The 15,766-nt window shown below is 46.7% G+C and overlaps 2 protein-coding genes and 1 long non-coding RNA gene across 6 annotated transcripts in view; 1 reads left to right on the forward strand and 2 right to left on the reverse strand.

The window, feature by feature from the left end:
• Positions 1-11,653, reverse strand: zbtb45 (zinc finger and BTB domain containing 45). The gene is made up of 6 exons (XM_034598100.1): positions 11,509-11,653; positions 8,442-9,774; positions 7,929-8,063; positions 4,932-5,072; positions 3,168-3,441; positions 1-2,938 (listed from the first exon to the last, which is right to left on the reverse strand). Exons 2-6 carry the CDS (start codon positions 9,492-9,494, stop codon positions 2,520-2,522), a joined length of 2,022 nt encoding a protein of 673 aa, XP_034453991.1. The 5' UTR covers positions 9,495-9,774; positions 11,509-11,653; the 3' UTR covers positions 1-2,519.
• Positions 10,880-15,766, forward strand: part of LOC117769329 — a 17,613-nt gene continuing 12,726 nt past the window's right edge. For both annotated transcript variants that reach the window (XR_004615197.1, XR_004615201.1), the window contains exons 1-2: positions 10,880-11,595; positions 12,967-13,072. This is a non-coding gene — a long non-coding RNA (uncharacterized LOC117769329). The remainder of the gene's footprint in view (positions 11,596-12,966; positions 13,073-15,766) is intronic.
• Positions 14,685-15,766, reverse strand: part of LOC117769057 (hexokinase-1-like) — a 19,485-nt gene continuing 18,403 nt past the window's right edge. For all 3 annotated transcript variants that reach the window (XM_034597766.1, XM_034597857.1, XM_034597681.1), the window contains one exon: positions 14,685-15,662. In XM_034597766.1, coding sequence (XP_034453657.1) covers positions 15,512-15,662 — 151 coding nt within the window. In that variant the 3' untranslated portion in view covers positions 14,685-15,511. The remainder of the gene's footprint in view (positions 15,663-15,766) is intronic.

Below are 15,766 nucleotides of genomic sequence, written 5' to 3' on the forward strand. Positions count from 1 at the left end.
TTTATATTTTTTAAATTTTTTTTTTTAGCAACAAACACTTCCCATTTATTATTAACCAGAGCCCTGAAAGACAAACACAACCAAACACTCAATAAAAATCCTGATAAAAGTCACTGATTTGTCATAGTTATTCAACCAAGTTTAACTTCCTGTGAATGGCTCTTTCACTTTAAAAGTTGTATTCTTTTTTTCTTTTTTTAACGTTCTGAGCTGTTTCTGCATCAAAGAATCACATGAGCAACGAAGAACAAGCGATGTACAGGAATTTTACATAGAAGTACTTTAGTAAGCTTTTTAAAACGTAAATGGATCTATCGTAGCTTTAGTTTTCACTGTTTCTTCGTTTGATGTAGCTTAAAAGATGTGAAGCATAATGCCTGTCTTTGGACCACCGAGGTAATTGTAGGTGTGTGTGTGTGTCTGTAAGAGAGTGTGTGTGTAAAACATGCTGAAATGTTTCCCAAATATTTCAAATGAGAAAATAGTGTCCCTCCGAGCCGTCGGGGGCTCGTCCTGGTACGAGGTATATGATCCTGGGGCCGACCGGTGGCGCCTGTGGAAAATGTTACAAAGCTGTCTGATGGATGATGGTGAATTTCATTCACACTGCTGTGCGTCACGCCGCCGCCGCCGCCGCCGCCTCCTCCTCCTCCTCCTCCTGCTTCTCCCGTGCTGCACCCCCCTCCCTCTCTCTCCCTCCCCCCCTCCCTCCCTGCTGTAGCCCCGCTCTGCTCAGACTACTTTCCTTCTTCATCGAATCATTCATCAACAACCGTCTTTGTCAGCCGCTCTGCTCCTGAATAGCTTCGGGCTCCATTCACATTCAATTCAATTAATTCATGAAGAGCATTTTCTCTGCCCTGGAGTTTTTTTAAAGAATGAATGAGAAGCAAAAACTGTCTGAATCTTTGATCCACAGTTAGATATAGAAAGTGAGGAAGTCATCGACTTCAGTGAGTGTGTGAACTCAAACCTTTCTCCTGTTTTCCTACTTTAATGGAGCCCAGTAATTAAGAGTATTTAACTCTAAATGTCATTACATTGACCTAACATGGATTCACCTTCTGTCTAGTTAGTCATTGGTTTGTTATTTAGCAGGATTACGCTCAAACTAATTACATTTTGGAGCCAAACTGGATAAAAAGGCAGATCCAGGATTTTTGTTCCCACTTTCCTCAACATGGTGAGATAAGAGCATTCGTGCTTCTAGTTTTTAAATTTGGTTCAGCTGAGAACTGAAAGTGCATTTCCAAATCTTCCCGAGGTCTTTGGACCAATGTGGAAAGACGAGCAACTAATGATCTGAAGGAAATCTTTTGATTCTGGGATCAAATGCTACGTTCACACCAAATACAAAGCCAGTTTTCAAGTGAGTCTCGAGGTCCTGGTGAGGACAACACAAGCAAACACAAGCCACCAGAACCCGCCTGTCCTTTGGAAGAAGAAGAGGACGAACTACTGGCTGAAGTAACTACAAGTGCTGTGTTGTGCTGTGTTGTGGAAATGCCAGAGGAGGTCATTAACAGTCTATGTGATCATCCCGAGGTGAAACACAGCTCTGGACATTTCACCGTCTCCCCCAGGAGCTGCGTCTGGTTGACTGTCATGTCCAGCGCTACCTGAGGATCGTGGCCAGTTTGATGACCTGCTAGAATATTTCACATATTGCGTGCGACGCAAATTGTGCGTCTGCCGCTTCATTGACTTTGTCTCTAATGTTTTCTCTTCATGTTTGGTGCGAATGCAACATTAAAGTTCTGGACACCTTTGGTGGACAGGCGGTTAAATGACCCTATCACTACAGCTGTTAGACGAGATCTAATTTTCTGATTACTTTCATCAGAACTTGAACTTTTTACTCAGCTGCTCTGCTGAGATCTTGAGATAAACATTATATTCAGTTTATCAGAACTGATCTGAATCCAGTTCTCAACATGAATTAAATGAATTGAGGGTGAATCAAACCCTGCACCCCCCCCTTTCCCCTGGTTTCCCCAACTTGCATCTCATTATTACCCAATTCCTCAACCCACCCAATACCCATAATCTCCACCTAGATAACCCGGTGCCTCCGCCCACCCCGACCCGCTCGGCCTTCCTAACCTCTTTGGTGACTCTGGTCTTTGAACCAGGGTTCCTACACATCCTCTGTTTGGATGGACTCTTAATGGCTGTTCTTCAAGGTGCGTGATTGTTGCTCCACAGCTTGATTATTCGTCGTCACACTAACAAATGTCACGACACAGGATTACAACTATTTAAAAAGGGAACTACATTTCAACCCCCCCCTCCCCTTTAACTTTTACAAGACTTCTGTGCAATTCCAAAACCACCTTTTTAATTTACTGAATTGTGGAAACTTCCAGCTTTGTGTAGGAACCCTGATTGAAGGTGGTGTTACACTAAAACGATTGAGCGCAGTTCCCACCAGAAGAGAAGATCAGCAAGGCTGCTAGGACCAAATAAGGGATGGGCTCGCTGACTCCCCCCCGTTCCCCCGTACCTCCCCGTCCCTTGCTCTAGGTGGAGGAAGCTCCGTGGCTGGGCATGTTGGACATGCTGCCGACCATGCCAGCGGGGCCAGCCATACCTGAGGGCCCTCCCAGAGCCGGAGGACTGTGCTTGGTAGGTGAGGTCATGTCGGCTCCACGCCCCTGGCCTTGGCCCTGGGCCTGGGGGTTGTGGTGGGCGTGCTGCAGGGCGTGGCGCTCCAGCAAGGTGCGGTGTGTGAAGGCCCGGTGGCACACGTTGCACTGGAAGGTGCGCTCGGCACGGTGGGTGCGCATGTGCACATTGAGCGAGCTTTTCTGGGTGAAGCGCTTGCCGCACATGGAGCACTGGAAGGCCCTGACGCCGGTGTGCACCACCATGTGTTTGAGGAGGTAGTCACGCAGGGAGAAGGAGCGCCAGCAGATGGAGCACTGATGAGGTTTCTGGCCTGGAAAGATTGAGACAGTTCACTTTAGGTCTTTCACATTTAAGGTTTTCATGCGTCAATAAACCGGGACCAGAAACAGAACAAGACTTAAACCGGACCAGTCTATCACGTGGGAACTGGATCCATGACAAGATATGCCAGATCTAAAACCCTGGAGACGCAGAAACCATCGGCGCCGATTGCTTTCAACAAGCGAAGGTGAGAAGCAGGAGAAGGAGGCGTGTCTTACCAGAGTGGATGAACATGTGCTTGCTGTAGTTCTTCCTGGAACGTAAAGATTTGCCACAGTGCGTGCAGTCGAACGAGGTCTCAGATCCCTGGGAGGAAGGGGAGGGGCCCGTGGATAAGGAGGAGGTGGAGGGAGGTGGGGCCGGGGTCATCGGCGCCGGGGGCGGAGCCGGCTGACTGGGCTCATTCCCCGCCATGCTGTCAATCCCGCCCATGGGCCCACCCACGTAGAATGGCGGGGGCTGCGACTGGCTCACCGGGTACTGGAACAGAAGCTGAAGAGGAATCAAAATAGTTATTTATATTCCTTATTATAAACAGTCATTAAAACATAGATCTTGATGCGTGACACCAGTTTAGATTTTTAATGTGTTATTAAATAAATAAAAAATATTAAATCTATAAAAACAACAAAACTATAATTATGTGTTATATGTAAACAAGATTCATTTCCTTTCCCGTCCTCTTCAAAATAATCCTGTCAATTCAATTAAAAACACAATTTCGTAAAACAGTTGATTACGATCCATTAGCACCCAAAAAGTAAATAATAATATTATTTTACATTTCATTTTATGTAATATTGCACAAAGCTGATAAATAACACAGAGTGGCAGTGGCTCCATTTACATTTCCCACTGTTCTATCAAACTTTTCAAATCCTCACCTCCGTCAGGGAAACTGTGTGGGAGGTGTTTTGGAGACAGACTCATTAAAACTGAAGCCGTCATATGGATTTCTGTGTTTTTATGTTTTTCTCCTATTTTATTGCTGCACTTCTGTCAAACATCATCACAGAAACCAGAAGAAATGCAGCAGATGTTTTGGCCAAATGAAGCATCTTTAGGAAACAGTCAGCTTTTTGATGTAATCACCATATCCTCTGTTTCTCCACTGGAACAGTTCATTGACAGCAGAGTTTGCATTTTAGCAGAAAAGACGTCCCCTCTAGGCGTGGACACGTAAAGATATACAGCTGGAAATAATGATCCGCGTCTCCACAAGAAGCTCAATTACCTGGTTTAACATTCTTAAAAGTAAGATCTCATCTTTTATTCATATTGAACAATAGAGACTCCCTGACAATGTGTATTTAACTTCAGCGTGTCAATCCTCATTGTATGTCCACGTCACATCTATACCAGTCGCATGCCGGATAACGATTGGCTTGAAACTAGTTGTGATGTCACAGAAGTCATGCTTGTTGGAACAGGTCTTAAACTTAGAAAAGATTTACGGCGAACACCGAGACATTTTTCCCCTTCAGCAGATGAAATGTTGCTCTGGTCTCTCTCACTCACACACACACACACACTCACAGTTTGTACACAATGAACTACTCTGAACAGCTTCAGCTCGAACAGTGCACATCACAGGACGTACGGACAAGATGTGCTGTGAAAGTCAGAGGCCACTTTCAGAATAAAGTCATTTTTAAAACGTTGAAAAGCAGAATATTCCTCAAGATCAGCTGCTTCAGCAAATAAACCAAAGTCCTCTTAGAGTTCCTGATATTTTAAGAATTTCCTGGCTGAATATTGCACATAAACTTTGGCTTTTAATGACTTTGAGGTCTTGTTAAAATCATCTACAGTTGAGCATTATGCACTTGGACTTTTTCTGCCTGATTCAGACAGTGCAAACCACTGGCTCAGGTTAAACACCCGCCACCACAGACTGAATCTGCTCCTTTAAGGCTTAATAACTCCATAACGTTGCTTTAGATGTAACCGCAGAGTATGATTTCAGACATTACTGCACAAACCTGGTTGTTGATGGACTGGGTGGTTGGGGGTGGAGTCAGAGGCTTGTTGACCCTTCCTCTCGGGTTGAAGGCCATGGCCCGAGGAGGCTCGCTCTGTGGCCAGAAACTCTCAGAAAACACCCCCTGCTCATCGTAGAAATCCTGCAGCACAAACACACACACGTGCGGGAAATGAAACATCCGACAACACCACTTTTGTGAGTATTAATATTATGGCTTCAGAACCCAGGAAAGTCGATGGCTGAGCGGCAGCACCTCTTCTGTAAAGGTTCAGTTCTCTCTCGGAAATACGAACACTGAGCTCCTGCTGCCGGAGGCCGAACACTTACCTGCTCCATGGCTGTAAATCCAGCTGTGTTGTGTGTTCACCTCAACACACAACTCAGCATACGTACAGAAGCAAAAGCTTTAACTACACATTCTTTAGTGCTCCGCTGCGTCTCCTTCCACGTGCACATGTGTACGGAGCACTTTCCGCATTTGCAGCCTCGTCTTAACCCCCACGTGAGCACACTCGGAGGGTGGAAAGATAAATTTGCGTGGTGCGGTCTGACCAGTCAGGCTACATTACTGTGAGAACAGCAGTTGATCAAACGTTCGGCTTGATGTAAGGCTGCACGGGGAGGTGATCTCAGGGGAAATACCTGCATGGGTGGAGCTCGTCGAACACGGAGCAGACGTGAGAAACCTTTTATTTGTTGTAGGCGGAGAGTTTCATTCACCACTTAGGAGTATAATTGCAGAATTATATATTTAATTGAATATTGCAGTGGCTGTATGAATCCTTACGTTTATTTTCCGGGAAATTCACTTTTGAAAGTAATCAGAGGGAGAAATCTCTTGAGTCTGTGTTCCAGTGATTTATATGATTAAGTTTTCATGTTAATAATCTCTCATTACTTTACCTGTTGAAACGATGTTGTTGCAGAACTCCCTTGTAGAAGACATTTTACCCTAAGCCGGACTAACCTGGTTAAATACAGGCAAATATTTAATAATAAATAAGACGAGAGCCAGACTGATCAGTGCGAGCGTGGATTTCTGCTGATCAGAATATTCCACCGAGTAAATGAAGCAGAAAATATGTGCATTAATGCATTAATTTTACATTTAAAAAATGTTTATTTTCTTCATTCAACTTTTATATATTTGGTTGCATTTGTGTTTTCTTTGTATTTATAGATATTTATTATCTCGGTAGTGGACCCACCTGCTAACGGGATGTTACCCGGAGGTCAAGTCTGAGGAGGGCGGAGGTTTCAGCCCGACGAAGCAGAGGTGGAGGGGCGAGCTTTCACCATGTCGGCTGGATTCATTCCTTGAGCACGTGGCCACACTGTACAGATGTCATTAACATCTGGCTGTGATCAGATTACTGGTCACAACACACTGAGGTAGTTATTGACCAACCCGAGCACACTGCATTCAGCCAGCTTGTTATTACTCAGCGGTTTCTTTCTCCTCTTACAAAACAGGATTTGAAGAGAAAACCACCTCAGTAAAAATGTAGTGTTAAAGTAGTTAAAGTAAGACTTTTGAATTTATATATTTGTTCTTGTTTTATTGAACAAGTCCAAAATTATATTTAGAACAAATTGAAAATCGAAATAAATAAAATCTAGTTGAGTTTTGTATCGAGTCAGATGTCACAAGGTTTTTACTCAAGGACTAAAAGCCAAGTTTCATGTGTTTGTTCCATGTTTCATTTGATCTGTTAGTTTTAGTTCCACATTGTGATTTAGGGACGAAAGAGTTTGTCTGACAAACGTACGTCCCGTCGTCGCCACCTACGTGGGCGGAGTCTACCTATACTTGACTCTGATTGGTTTGTAGACGTTGGCGTGTTGTCAGTTTTGGGGAAGTAGTTTTTCTGTTTGATGAATGAAGCGCTTCATTTGGTTGCCATGGTAACATCATGATGGTATCACTCCCAGCATCAGCACCTCCAGGCGCAGTACTCTACAGTAATACAGTACTCCACAGTACTCCACACTACTCCACAGTACTCCACAGTACTCCACAGTACTACACACTAGTTCAAATGCACCTACTGAACGTCGTCGTGGTTCAAACATTATATCGTCGGAGGTGAAGAACGCCTCTTCTGGTCTGAGGAACCTTTCACACCTTCCAACTAAACTGACGAGTGCGAAGGTCTGAACCAAACAAGGTCGGTGTGAAAACAGGGTTATTTATTTACTCTAAATAAATAACCCTGTTTGAATAGTTATCTGGTGATTGAATTCAGCCGTTCTTTTTAGAAGTCAAAAGGTTTTCACAGTTTTATTCACCACCTATGTTGAGGTTGCATGGCTGAGTCAGATCTCAGCAGTATAGTCATATATATAAAGCAGCTTATACAATATAAATACATTCAACATTTAGGACCATGAAGATACAGATGTATGTCAATAATACACAGTGATTTGTGAGAAGTGAAAACCGTCTGTGCAACAACGTGAAGATGCTTCACATCATGTGAACTGAAGCGCTGCAGAGGAAGAACTGCTCCAAAAAACACTGAATTAGATTAGTTCTAGTGTCGGAGCTGAATCAATTTACGATCACATGCTTTTTCTTTGCGTGAAGGACAAAACGTCTTAACCCTCCTACACCGAGCGGATCATTCTACTTCCAGTCGTAACTTCTCTGCAGCAGTTTTGACTGAATCCTTCTGACTGCGTGGCAGATGTTCCCCGAGTATTCTGCAGGGCAGAGCAGGCTGCGGCATAAATCTGCTCCACCGTCTACTTACTTCAAGACTTGTGACAGAAATGCTGAGCATGAATTTAGCACAATAAAAGTCAAAGTTTCCTTCTACAGAATATGAAACCCTATCCATGGAATTACTACTAAAATATGCAAGATGTTATTTTACCGGCTGTTGTCCTGCTGCAAACACGTCCAATAAAAGTGCTCGACATTTACAGCATCTCTCTAATGTGGATTCACATTTATAAACTCCCTCTTCTCATCCTCCGTCCGAGTTAAACCCACCTGTCCAAATCCTGCCATGGCTTCCTGGGAGCCCTCATGCTCTCCGACTCGTCTCCCTTCCTCCAAGGCATAGACGGTCCCGTCAGTGTCCTGTACCCCTTCATCCTTCACCACCACTCCCTCGCCTCCCAGCACCTGAAGAGAGAAAAAAAGGGTCCAATTCAATTTTGAGAGGCAAAAGATAAATCAGGTTTTCATCAGTGGCAGGAGCAAAGCAGCAGCAGATGGTCTATAAGAACAACAGTGCATCGACTCGGCTTCAATCAGGCACTCATCATTTTTTATGACGTACAGTAAATATGCAGAAGTCCATAGAACATCAGCAAGGAAATTACTGCTGAAATGAAGACGAGAGCTTCTCTTCGATTGTGCAAAGTGCAGAAACATCTCAGCGATATACGCCAATGCAGTGCGAGAAGAGGGAAAAGCAGAAAAAGAAAGAAAAAGCAAACCGTTGCAGCTCTGCATGCCTGAAAGCTGTAACCATGGCAACCCTTCCCCTTATCCCCCTACCTGGAGTCTTAGCGGCTGCCTCTGCTTGCGGCTGTGGCTCGCCCCCCTGTCTCTGTCTCCATCTCTCCCCCGCTCTCTCCCGTCCAAGTCCTCCTCCTCACTGTATCTGTCCATCCCCACCAGGTCATCAGAGAGGTCGGTTGTGTTGCCGCGGAGGCTGTCCCTGCCGATGCTGTCCACGCTGGCCACACCGGAGCTGCAGCCCGCTGAGAGGTTCCCTGTGCTACTAGTGTTGGCTCCATTGGCCGTCTGTGCCAACAGGTCTCGGAGCTTGTACCTGACGTCCTGAGTACAGCTGGAGTTCTGCTTCATGAGGATTGTGCCGGCCCCAGAGCCCATCCCGTCCCCACACATGGAGCCGGGGCCCATGTCGCCCAGCGCCATCAGACTCACTGTGTTAGCTTGCTCCATCTGGCCTGGGCCGCTCTCGGTGACATTAACGCTGGCACCCCCTAACCCAGCACCCATGTTACTAGCCCCACATTCAGCCATGAAGTTGGAGAAGTTTGCATAACCCCCACCTGCTCCACCAACAGAGCAGCTTCCGCTGCCACCGCTCTCTCGCCCTTTGCCCCCGCCACGCTCTTCCTGTTTAGGGAGAACTCCTCCCAGCATTGCACTTCCTGCTGCTGCAGCCGCGGCCGCAGCCGCAGCCGCCGCCCCTGCTGCTGCCTTCCTCTGCGAGATTATCTGGGTGCACTCGTCGATGACCGTCTTGATCTGCAGGATACTGGCAGCGGTGAGGATGCAGAGGGCCTGCGACTGCAGCACCACCAGCGAGCCGCTGTACATGAAATCCACGAGCTGCTTCACGGTTTCAGCGGGAACCAGAGGTGGCACGGAGATTTCAGAGTGACCCAGCAGCAGCTTGTCCTGGAAGAAGGGGCTGCCAGCCGCCAGGACGCAGGCGTGTGCACGGAGCGAGGCGTCATGTATCCGCACGGTCACATCGCAGAAGAGGCCCTCGCGCCGCTGCGTGCGCAGGGCTTCCAGCACCGACTGGCTCGAGTTGTGGAGGTGGATGTAGTGCACGGTCTCTGTGCCAGATGCCATGGCTGGAGGCGGCGAGTCGCTGGGGACCGGGTGGGAATGGGGGTGGGGGAGAGGGGGAAGGTGCCTGGGGTTTTGCGTCAGCTTGAGGGAGGAGTAGGACAGGGAGGGAAACGGGTACAGTGCATGGGCCACGGTGGGGCTGTGTCCCTTCAAACAGTCATGAGTCTGATGGAAGCTTTCAAACTGCTGCTGCGCTGTAGGAGAGTGACGAGCTGCCTCTGTGGTCCTGAGACGACGGGGGGGGGACGTTTCCACCAGCGTCTTGATCTCTGTTAAAAACCTGTTGAATTAATCAAAAAAAGACTGATGACACACTGAGCCACTTTTACATCTTACTTTAGTGCTGGAAAGATAATTTGATGGATTAATTAAACATCTTGACAGTTGACTCCGACAAGGACGTTTCAATCTGTCTTTTTGCAGGATTATGCAAAAACTTCTGAACCGATTTGATTTAAACTTGGTTGAATTTTGTTAGATTTGGACACGTGATATGTTGAAATAGTAATAAACATGCAACTAGTGCTCTGTAGCAGCAGCTGGGCCTCACTAATGTGAACCACGACAACAACAACTTAAGCTGTGTCTCAAATCAGGGGCTGCATCCTTCAGAGGACGCAGTGTAACCGGCCCCAGAAGGAGGCGGCGTTCTTTGTGTTTCCGGGTAGACGGCGAAGGCAGAACCTAAATGAGGCGGTCTGGTCTACAGAGGATTTCCGTAATCGGTATCATCAGCTTGTCCCGCCGTTATTGCTGTTGCCTAGCAACAGGGCTGCAGTTGGACAAGACGAGAAAGTTTGAATGCCGCCTGGTCTTGTAACACGTGTAACATTAGGTGATTGAGACGACACGTGATGCTCAACTATTGGACATCTCGTCACATCCATTACCTCTTCACGACGCACATCAATCCCAATTTGTCTCATAGGGCTTAACAACGGGCGACGTAATGTGCGCTTGTGTCATAATGTGAGTAAGGAAACACCAACAGGGACGTCAGAGACATGCGAGGGATCCCTCTCCCAGGACGGACAGATGTGCACTAGATGTCCTCGTAGCAGTGAATCTTGTGATTGCTTGGCCTGGGAGGGATTCACCCGAGTCTTTGTTTGTCGGGGATGAAAAGACGCATTTGTCAACTGCATTTAAAAAAGGCGCCTGAGAAATGAGGCAGTCTAGTGGAACCACTGTGATGCAACAGTTCTTCAGATGCCTCCTCTGACACTAAAGTGTCCGGTTCTGGGTTCTAGGGACACTCGGGGGACACAGAATGAACAGGTGAGCATCTCTGTGCAGCCGCTTCAGGGTTCTGGTCCAGTCTCTACTCCCTGCAGGTCCCCGATGGGCTGTGTGGCCGCGGAGCTGAAGCCTGGTCCGTGCACGTCACTGTGGCTGCAGGTGCTCATCACACGGGTCGCGTGCAGCATCTGGAACACCTGAGTTTTAGGACACGGCACGTGCCGCGCGCGAGCCCCGCAGCACGGGGTCACTTCAACCATGTGTGTGTGTGTGTATGAGTGTGTGTCCGTTAACGGTACCGACAAACACCGAGAGACACAAAGAGCTGAACCGCCCCCGGTGTGTGTGACCGTGCAGCGGCTCCGGTCCTCAGGTAACTGAACCGCCAGGGTTAACGGCGACGGGGCTAACGCTAGCTCGCGTTAGCTGTTGACATTAGCCGCGCGGAAATTTGCACGAAACGCGCAGAGTCCGACGAGCTAACCGAGCTCCGGCGGCACCTGGAGCCCCGACGGGAGGGCTCACCTGTCGAGCAGCTGCTGGCAACGCGTGTGACACCACACAAAAACAACTGCCCCCCCCCCGCTAGCCTAGCTACGTTGCTAGCTAGCTAGCGCAAATTGCCATACACAACCAGAAGAGTTAGCATGCTAGCTAACGCGCTAGCAGCCTTTTATCTCTCTCCCCCCCCCCCCGGTGCGGAGGTAACGTTACAATCCGTCGGTTTCCAGTCGGTGTCAGTGCTGGTGCTCGTGTTTGATGGTGACCCACAGACCTGCGGTGCCGCGCCGCCGCTCCTCGGTGTCAGGCGGATGGATGCAGCAGGAAGCCCTCGGTGCTGTAAACGCACCCGACCGACCTGGTGAGAGCTGCAGACAAACATGCACACAAACACACACACACGCACACACACACTGTGAGTCACACACTCGGCGCAGGAAGCGATGTGGAGCCTCTCCTGCTCGACACCAGCTAATCCATCCACAGCTGCTCCACGTACCTGCAGCTCCTCACACACAGGACGAGCTGCGGCTCACACCCATCGGGAAGTAGGACACATACCTGCACGGCCAGCACGCACGCACACACACACACACGCAGGCAGGCATGCACACACACACACACAACATAATGCATGCACTTCACCGTCATATCAGATTTAATACACTACTGTTAACTTATACCACGTGTACATGCATCTTTATGTACTTATACTCGATGCTAGAAGGTCCCGTGTGTACGATTTAGGTGAAAGTGATCTATTGGCAGAAATTGAATATAAAATCATCCTGGTGATGTTTTCACTAGTTTGTTTCGTCTAAATTGTACGAATTGTTGTTTTCTTTACCCGAGAATGAACCCTTTATATTTACATGCTCACCACTAGATGTCACTTAATTCTACACACTGGTCCTTTAAAGGATTCACTGTAGTATATTAAAGGTCCAGTGTGTAGAATTCAGTGACATCTAGTGGTGAAGTGTCGTGTTGCAGCTGAACAGCCCTCACCTCACCCTCGGCTTCCAAACATGACAGAGAACCTGTGGTTTTTAGTTTGTCCAGTCTGGGCTACTGTAAAAAAAACAACAACATGGCTGCCTCCATAGAGAGGACCCGCTCCTGATGTAAATATAAAGTATTTGAATATAAATTATTTAAACATAAAGGGCCATTCTAGGGTCAAGAAAACAACAATTTGTACAAACCTCCGACAAGAACAAGGAAATACTACTAAAAAAACATCTTACAGGGAAAAAATTAATCTATAACACACAATTCTGACCGAGCTGAAGGGAGCAGAGAGTTGTAATGTTTGTCTATCTCAATATCTCCGTATGCATAATGCACAAATACAGTTAAAACGTCCTTATGTCTATTGTCTATAGTTGTATTTCTTTTATACCTTCACATGTGTCTCGTTTCTGTTGTTCCACCTCGTTCTGACTGATGCTGTAACGAGGGGAATTTCCCCGTGTGGGATCTTATCTTAAATTAAAATGTGTCTATTAGTCATGGGAGAGCGAGCTCATGGCATCAGTGCAAAGAGAAGGGGCTGACGTAACATATTAAATGCACCATGGTGGAAAAGAAGACGAGCAACAGCAACAGGGCAATTAAGACCAAGATGCATAGTAAATCAGAATGACTGCCTGTATGCGTTGATGACAGGTTAAATGTGTGGGCAGGTGTCCAGGTTGTGTCTGTACAGTGAGTTATCGTGTCTGTGCTGCAGCCTGGTTCTGGATGGATGAACTCCGGTGACGGCGGCAGCAGGTCTGCAGATCTGAGCACAGCGTGGTTCTTGGATCTCATCGTACTTTCAAGGGCAAAGACTGGAGGTGGGTGTAACGCAGCGCTGCCTGGACGAGGAAGGTTGAAGCCGCACTGTTCACATACAGGCCAACCAGTGAGGACCAGTTAGTGAACGGTTTCCTCTCAGATGGGATGATAGTCATATTCAATTAAATCAAGCCGCACCAAATTCCACACACTCGGAGATATCAGTGCTCGAATCATGTCTGCATTTTTGTTTTTCATCAAGAGCCATGAATTATTCTCTGAGAAGTTAGTGGAAATGTCAAAACACCCGAAACTCGCGATGTTAATGAAAGTAGAAAATGCAGTTGTTTTTTATGGAGTTCTCTCTCGACCCTCGTCCCAAGTTCACCAAGTTCTGTGGAAATCCGTTCAGGAGTTTTTCCGTAAACCTGCTGATAAACAAACAAACCACCAAACGGGGCCACATTCCCATCCCGGCATTCTGGTATCGGAGGAATAACTCGAACCCCATTTGTGGTTAAACGGTAAAACATCAATCCTCAAATACATTCTTCGGTCGTGAGAGTTTGATAACGACATATTTGTTTCCCCAATACATAACGGCCAATGTACGGGTATCACAATTCGGCATCGCTCCTCAACCGAACCTTAAAGGGACGTTTTTCATCTCAGGCGGAACAACAGTGACCCCCCCCCCACATTCCTAACGATTCATGCCTGTGTGAAAGGGATTTTAATTTAGTCTATTTCTTAAACATTAAGTTTGAGGACACCGTGTTTCATAATTTTCTGACTTTGCGCAGATCAAACCCATTTAATCAGTGACTCTAGAAAAAAAATGGTACGATTGGTTATAATAAAAGTATAATAATACGTGTTGCATGTTAGTAGATTGACTTAAGCACTGATCAATTTCCAGGACATTTTAAAGACTAAATGAGTAAACTAATTGTAAAAAAAATGACCCAATGAATTGTGCAGTAAAGAGTCATCAATAATCTACGTCGCTCCTCAAACATTTGTGAACATCCTCCATGACGAGTGACTTTCTGCACGGGAGGAATCATGACTCGTGTTAAGTTTTCAGCCATTTTGTTTGGTGTAGAATAGAAATGTCTCTTTTTAAATTGTCCTTCGAAATCCACAGGACCTCGTTTCTCATGCTGCAGAATTTCACCAAAAAACACTTCTACGGAAATTTACATTAAATATTCAAATCATTCCTCCTCCTCCTCCATCCTTAGACACACAGCTGCTTTCGGTCAGAGCTGTCGACGGCTCTGTTTTTAATGCTGAGCCACGGCACATCATGTCAACAGAACGGCTGAAACTTCACGAGAAGATAATCCCGCTCTTCTTTGAGTGCACCTAACGCAGAGTGTTGCAGTGGAGACGCGCCGCCGCCGCCGCCGTTGGAACATTTTAAGAAAGAGACACCAGGATTTACTCCACGACAAAATATAATTTAATGAATTCACTTTTCACCGTGTTGTTCACAAATCTATATTGATGTAAAAAATAAAAATAAAAAGAGGAAATATCTCAGCACTCTCCTTTCGTCTTAATGTAAGGCATGCAGTCTTGACAGAGCTGTGGACATTGAAAGCTACAGGTCGTTACAGGAGACACACTCGGCACAAATACACACAGAAGCGCTCGTACTGTCCACACTTTTTCTCTTGGCCCAATATACATTTATTCTTTGCACAAACAATGAGTAGAAGTGGGGATTCATCACAACACCAAAAGTATAGTAGTTCACAAATAGCAACAGGATACACTTTCTTTCGCCGGGGCTTTTTCTTCAGCTCTTGAGGAATAAATGGAACGGTGCAGCTGGAATACGTTAATATGTGAGTTACACTGACAGTTACACAAAGAGGGGTTAGTAGCCTAGCACGTAGTGTGAGCGTGTCGCGGGATGAGGATGGTTTTAACAGCCGTGACTCTTGCATTCAACCCTTTGCGGCGAGCCCTTGTGTTTGGAGCTGGTTCTCTGCACCAGCGGAGTTTCATCATTCAGGGAGAAGGACGTCCTTCATTCTGAAGTTACATCAAAATGCTGCGGTTGTAACCCTCATATAAAAAGTGCAGACATTTTGTCTATGGTGCAAAATCCTAATGACCTCTGGGATTCAAAGTGGCCTCAGTTATATAAATACAATTATATATTTGCCTCCATATAAAAATAAAATTAGCAATACACAAATATTGCACAGCTAAGGAGTTTAGGTTTATCAGATTATCGACAAGCTATTGAGGAAAATGTACAAACATGGAAATAATAAAAACCTCTGGTGCTGTATAAATAAATATTTAGATACTCAGTTTTAATTCCCTACGCATGCAGCATGTCTCTGTGGCTGTGGTGGTGGTGGGCCAGGGGGGGGGGGGCAGAGGTGGAGTCACGGCTGCCAAGGGAGTTGGGCTGTGCGGGGGGGGGTGAAGGTCACGGTGGAGCAGCAGGTAGATCTCAAGGACAAACGTGGCGGAGCTCCTCAGTGCTGCTGCGCCTCCAGCTCTCTCTGGCGGCAGCCCACGGCGGTGATGAGGGCGGCCCCCTTGCCGCTGCCGTCCTCGGATAGCAGGAAGGTGACGTCACATTTGGGGGCGAGTTCCTTCACCGACTGCTGGAAGATGCGTGAGAAACTGAGGGGAAGAGGGCGACAGGAAACTGTGGTTAGGAGGCAGCTCGCTACTGAGCTGAAAGAAATAAAAGATGCTCTGTCAGTCCAGGGCTAGAACGAGGACGA

Source organism: Hippoglossus hippoglossus, chromosome 1 (assembly GCF_009819705.1).
Source record: "Hippoglossus hippoglossus isolate fHipHip1 chromosome 1, fHipHip1.pri, whole genome shotgun sequence".
In the NCBI taxonomy this organism is placed as follows: domain Eukaryota; kingdom Metazoa; phylum Chordata; class Actinopteri; order Pleuronectiformes; family Pleuronectidae; genus Hippoglossus; species Hippoglossus hippoglossus.

Coding starts and splice junctions, on each gene's coding strand:
- zbtb45 (XM_034598100.1), bottom strand. CDS start 9,494: ATGGCATCTGGCACAGAGACCGTGCACTACATCCACCTCCACAACTCG. Junction 8,064..8,441: donor GGCAGCCGCTAAGACTCCAG/GTAGGGGGATAA, acceptor TTCTCTCTTCAG/GTGCTGGGAGGCGAGGGAGT. Junction 3,442..4,931: donor CCCAGTCCATCAACAACCAG/GTTTGTGCAGTA, acceptor ATTCCTCTTCAG/CTTCTGTTCCAGTACCCGGT.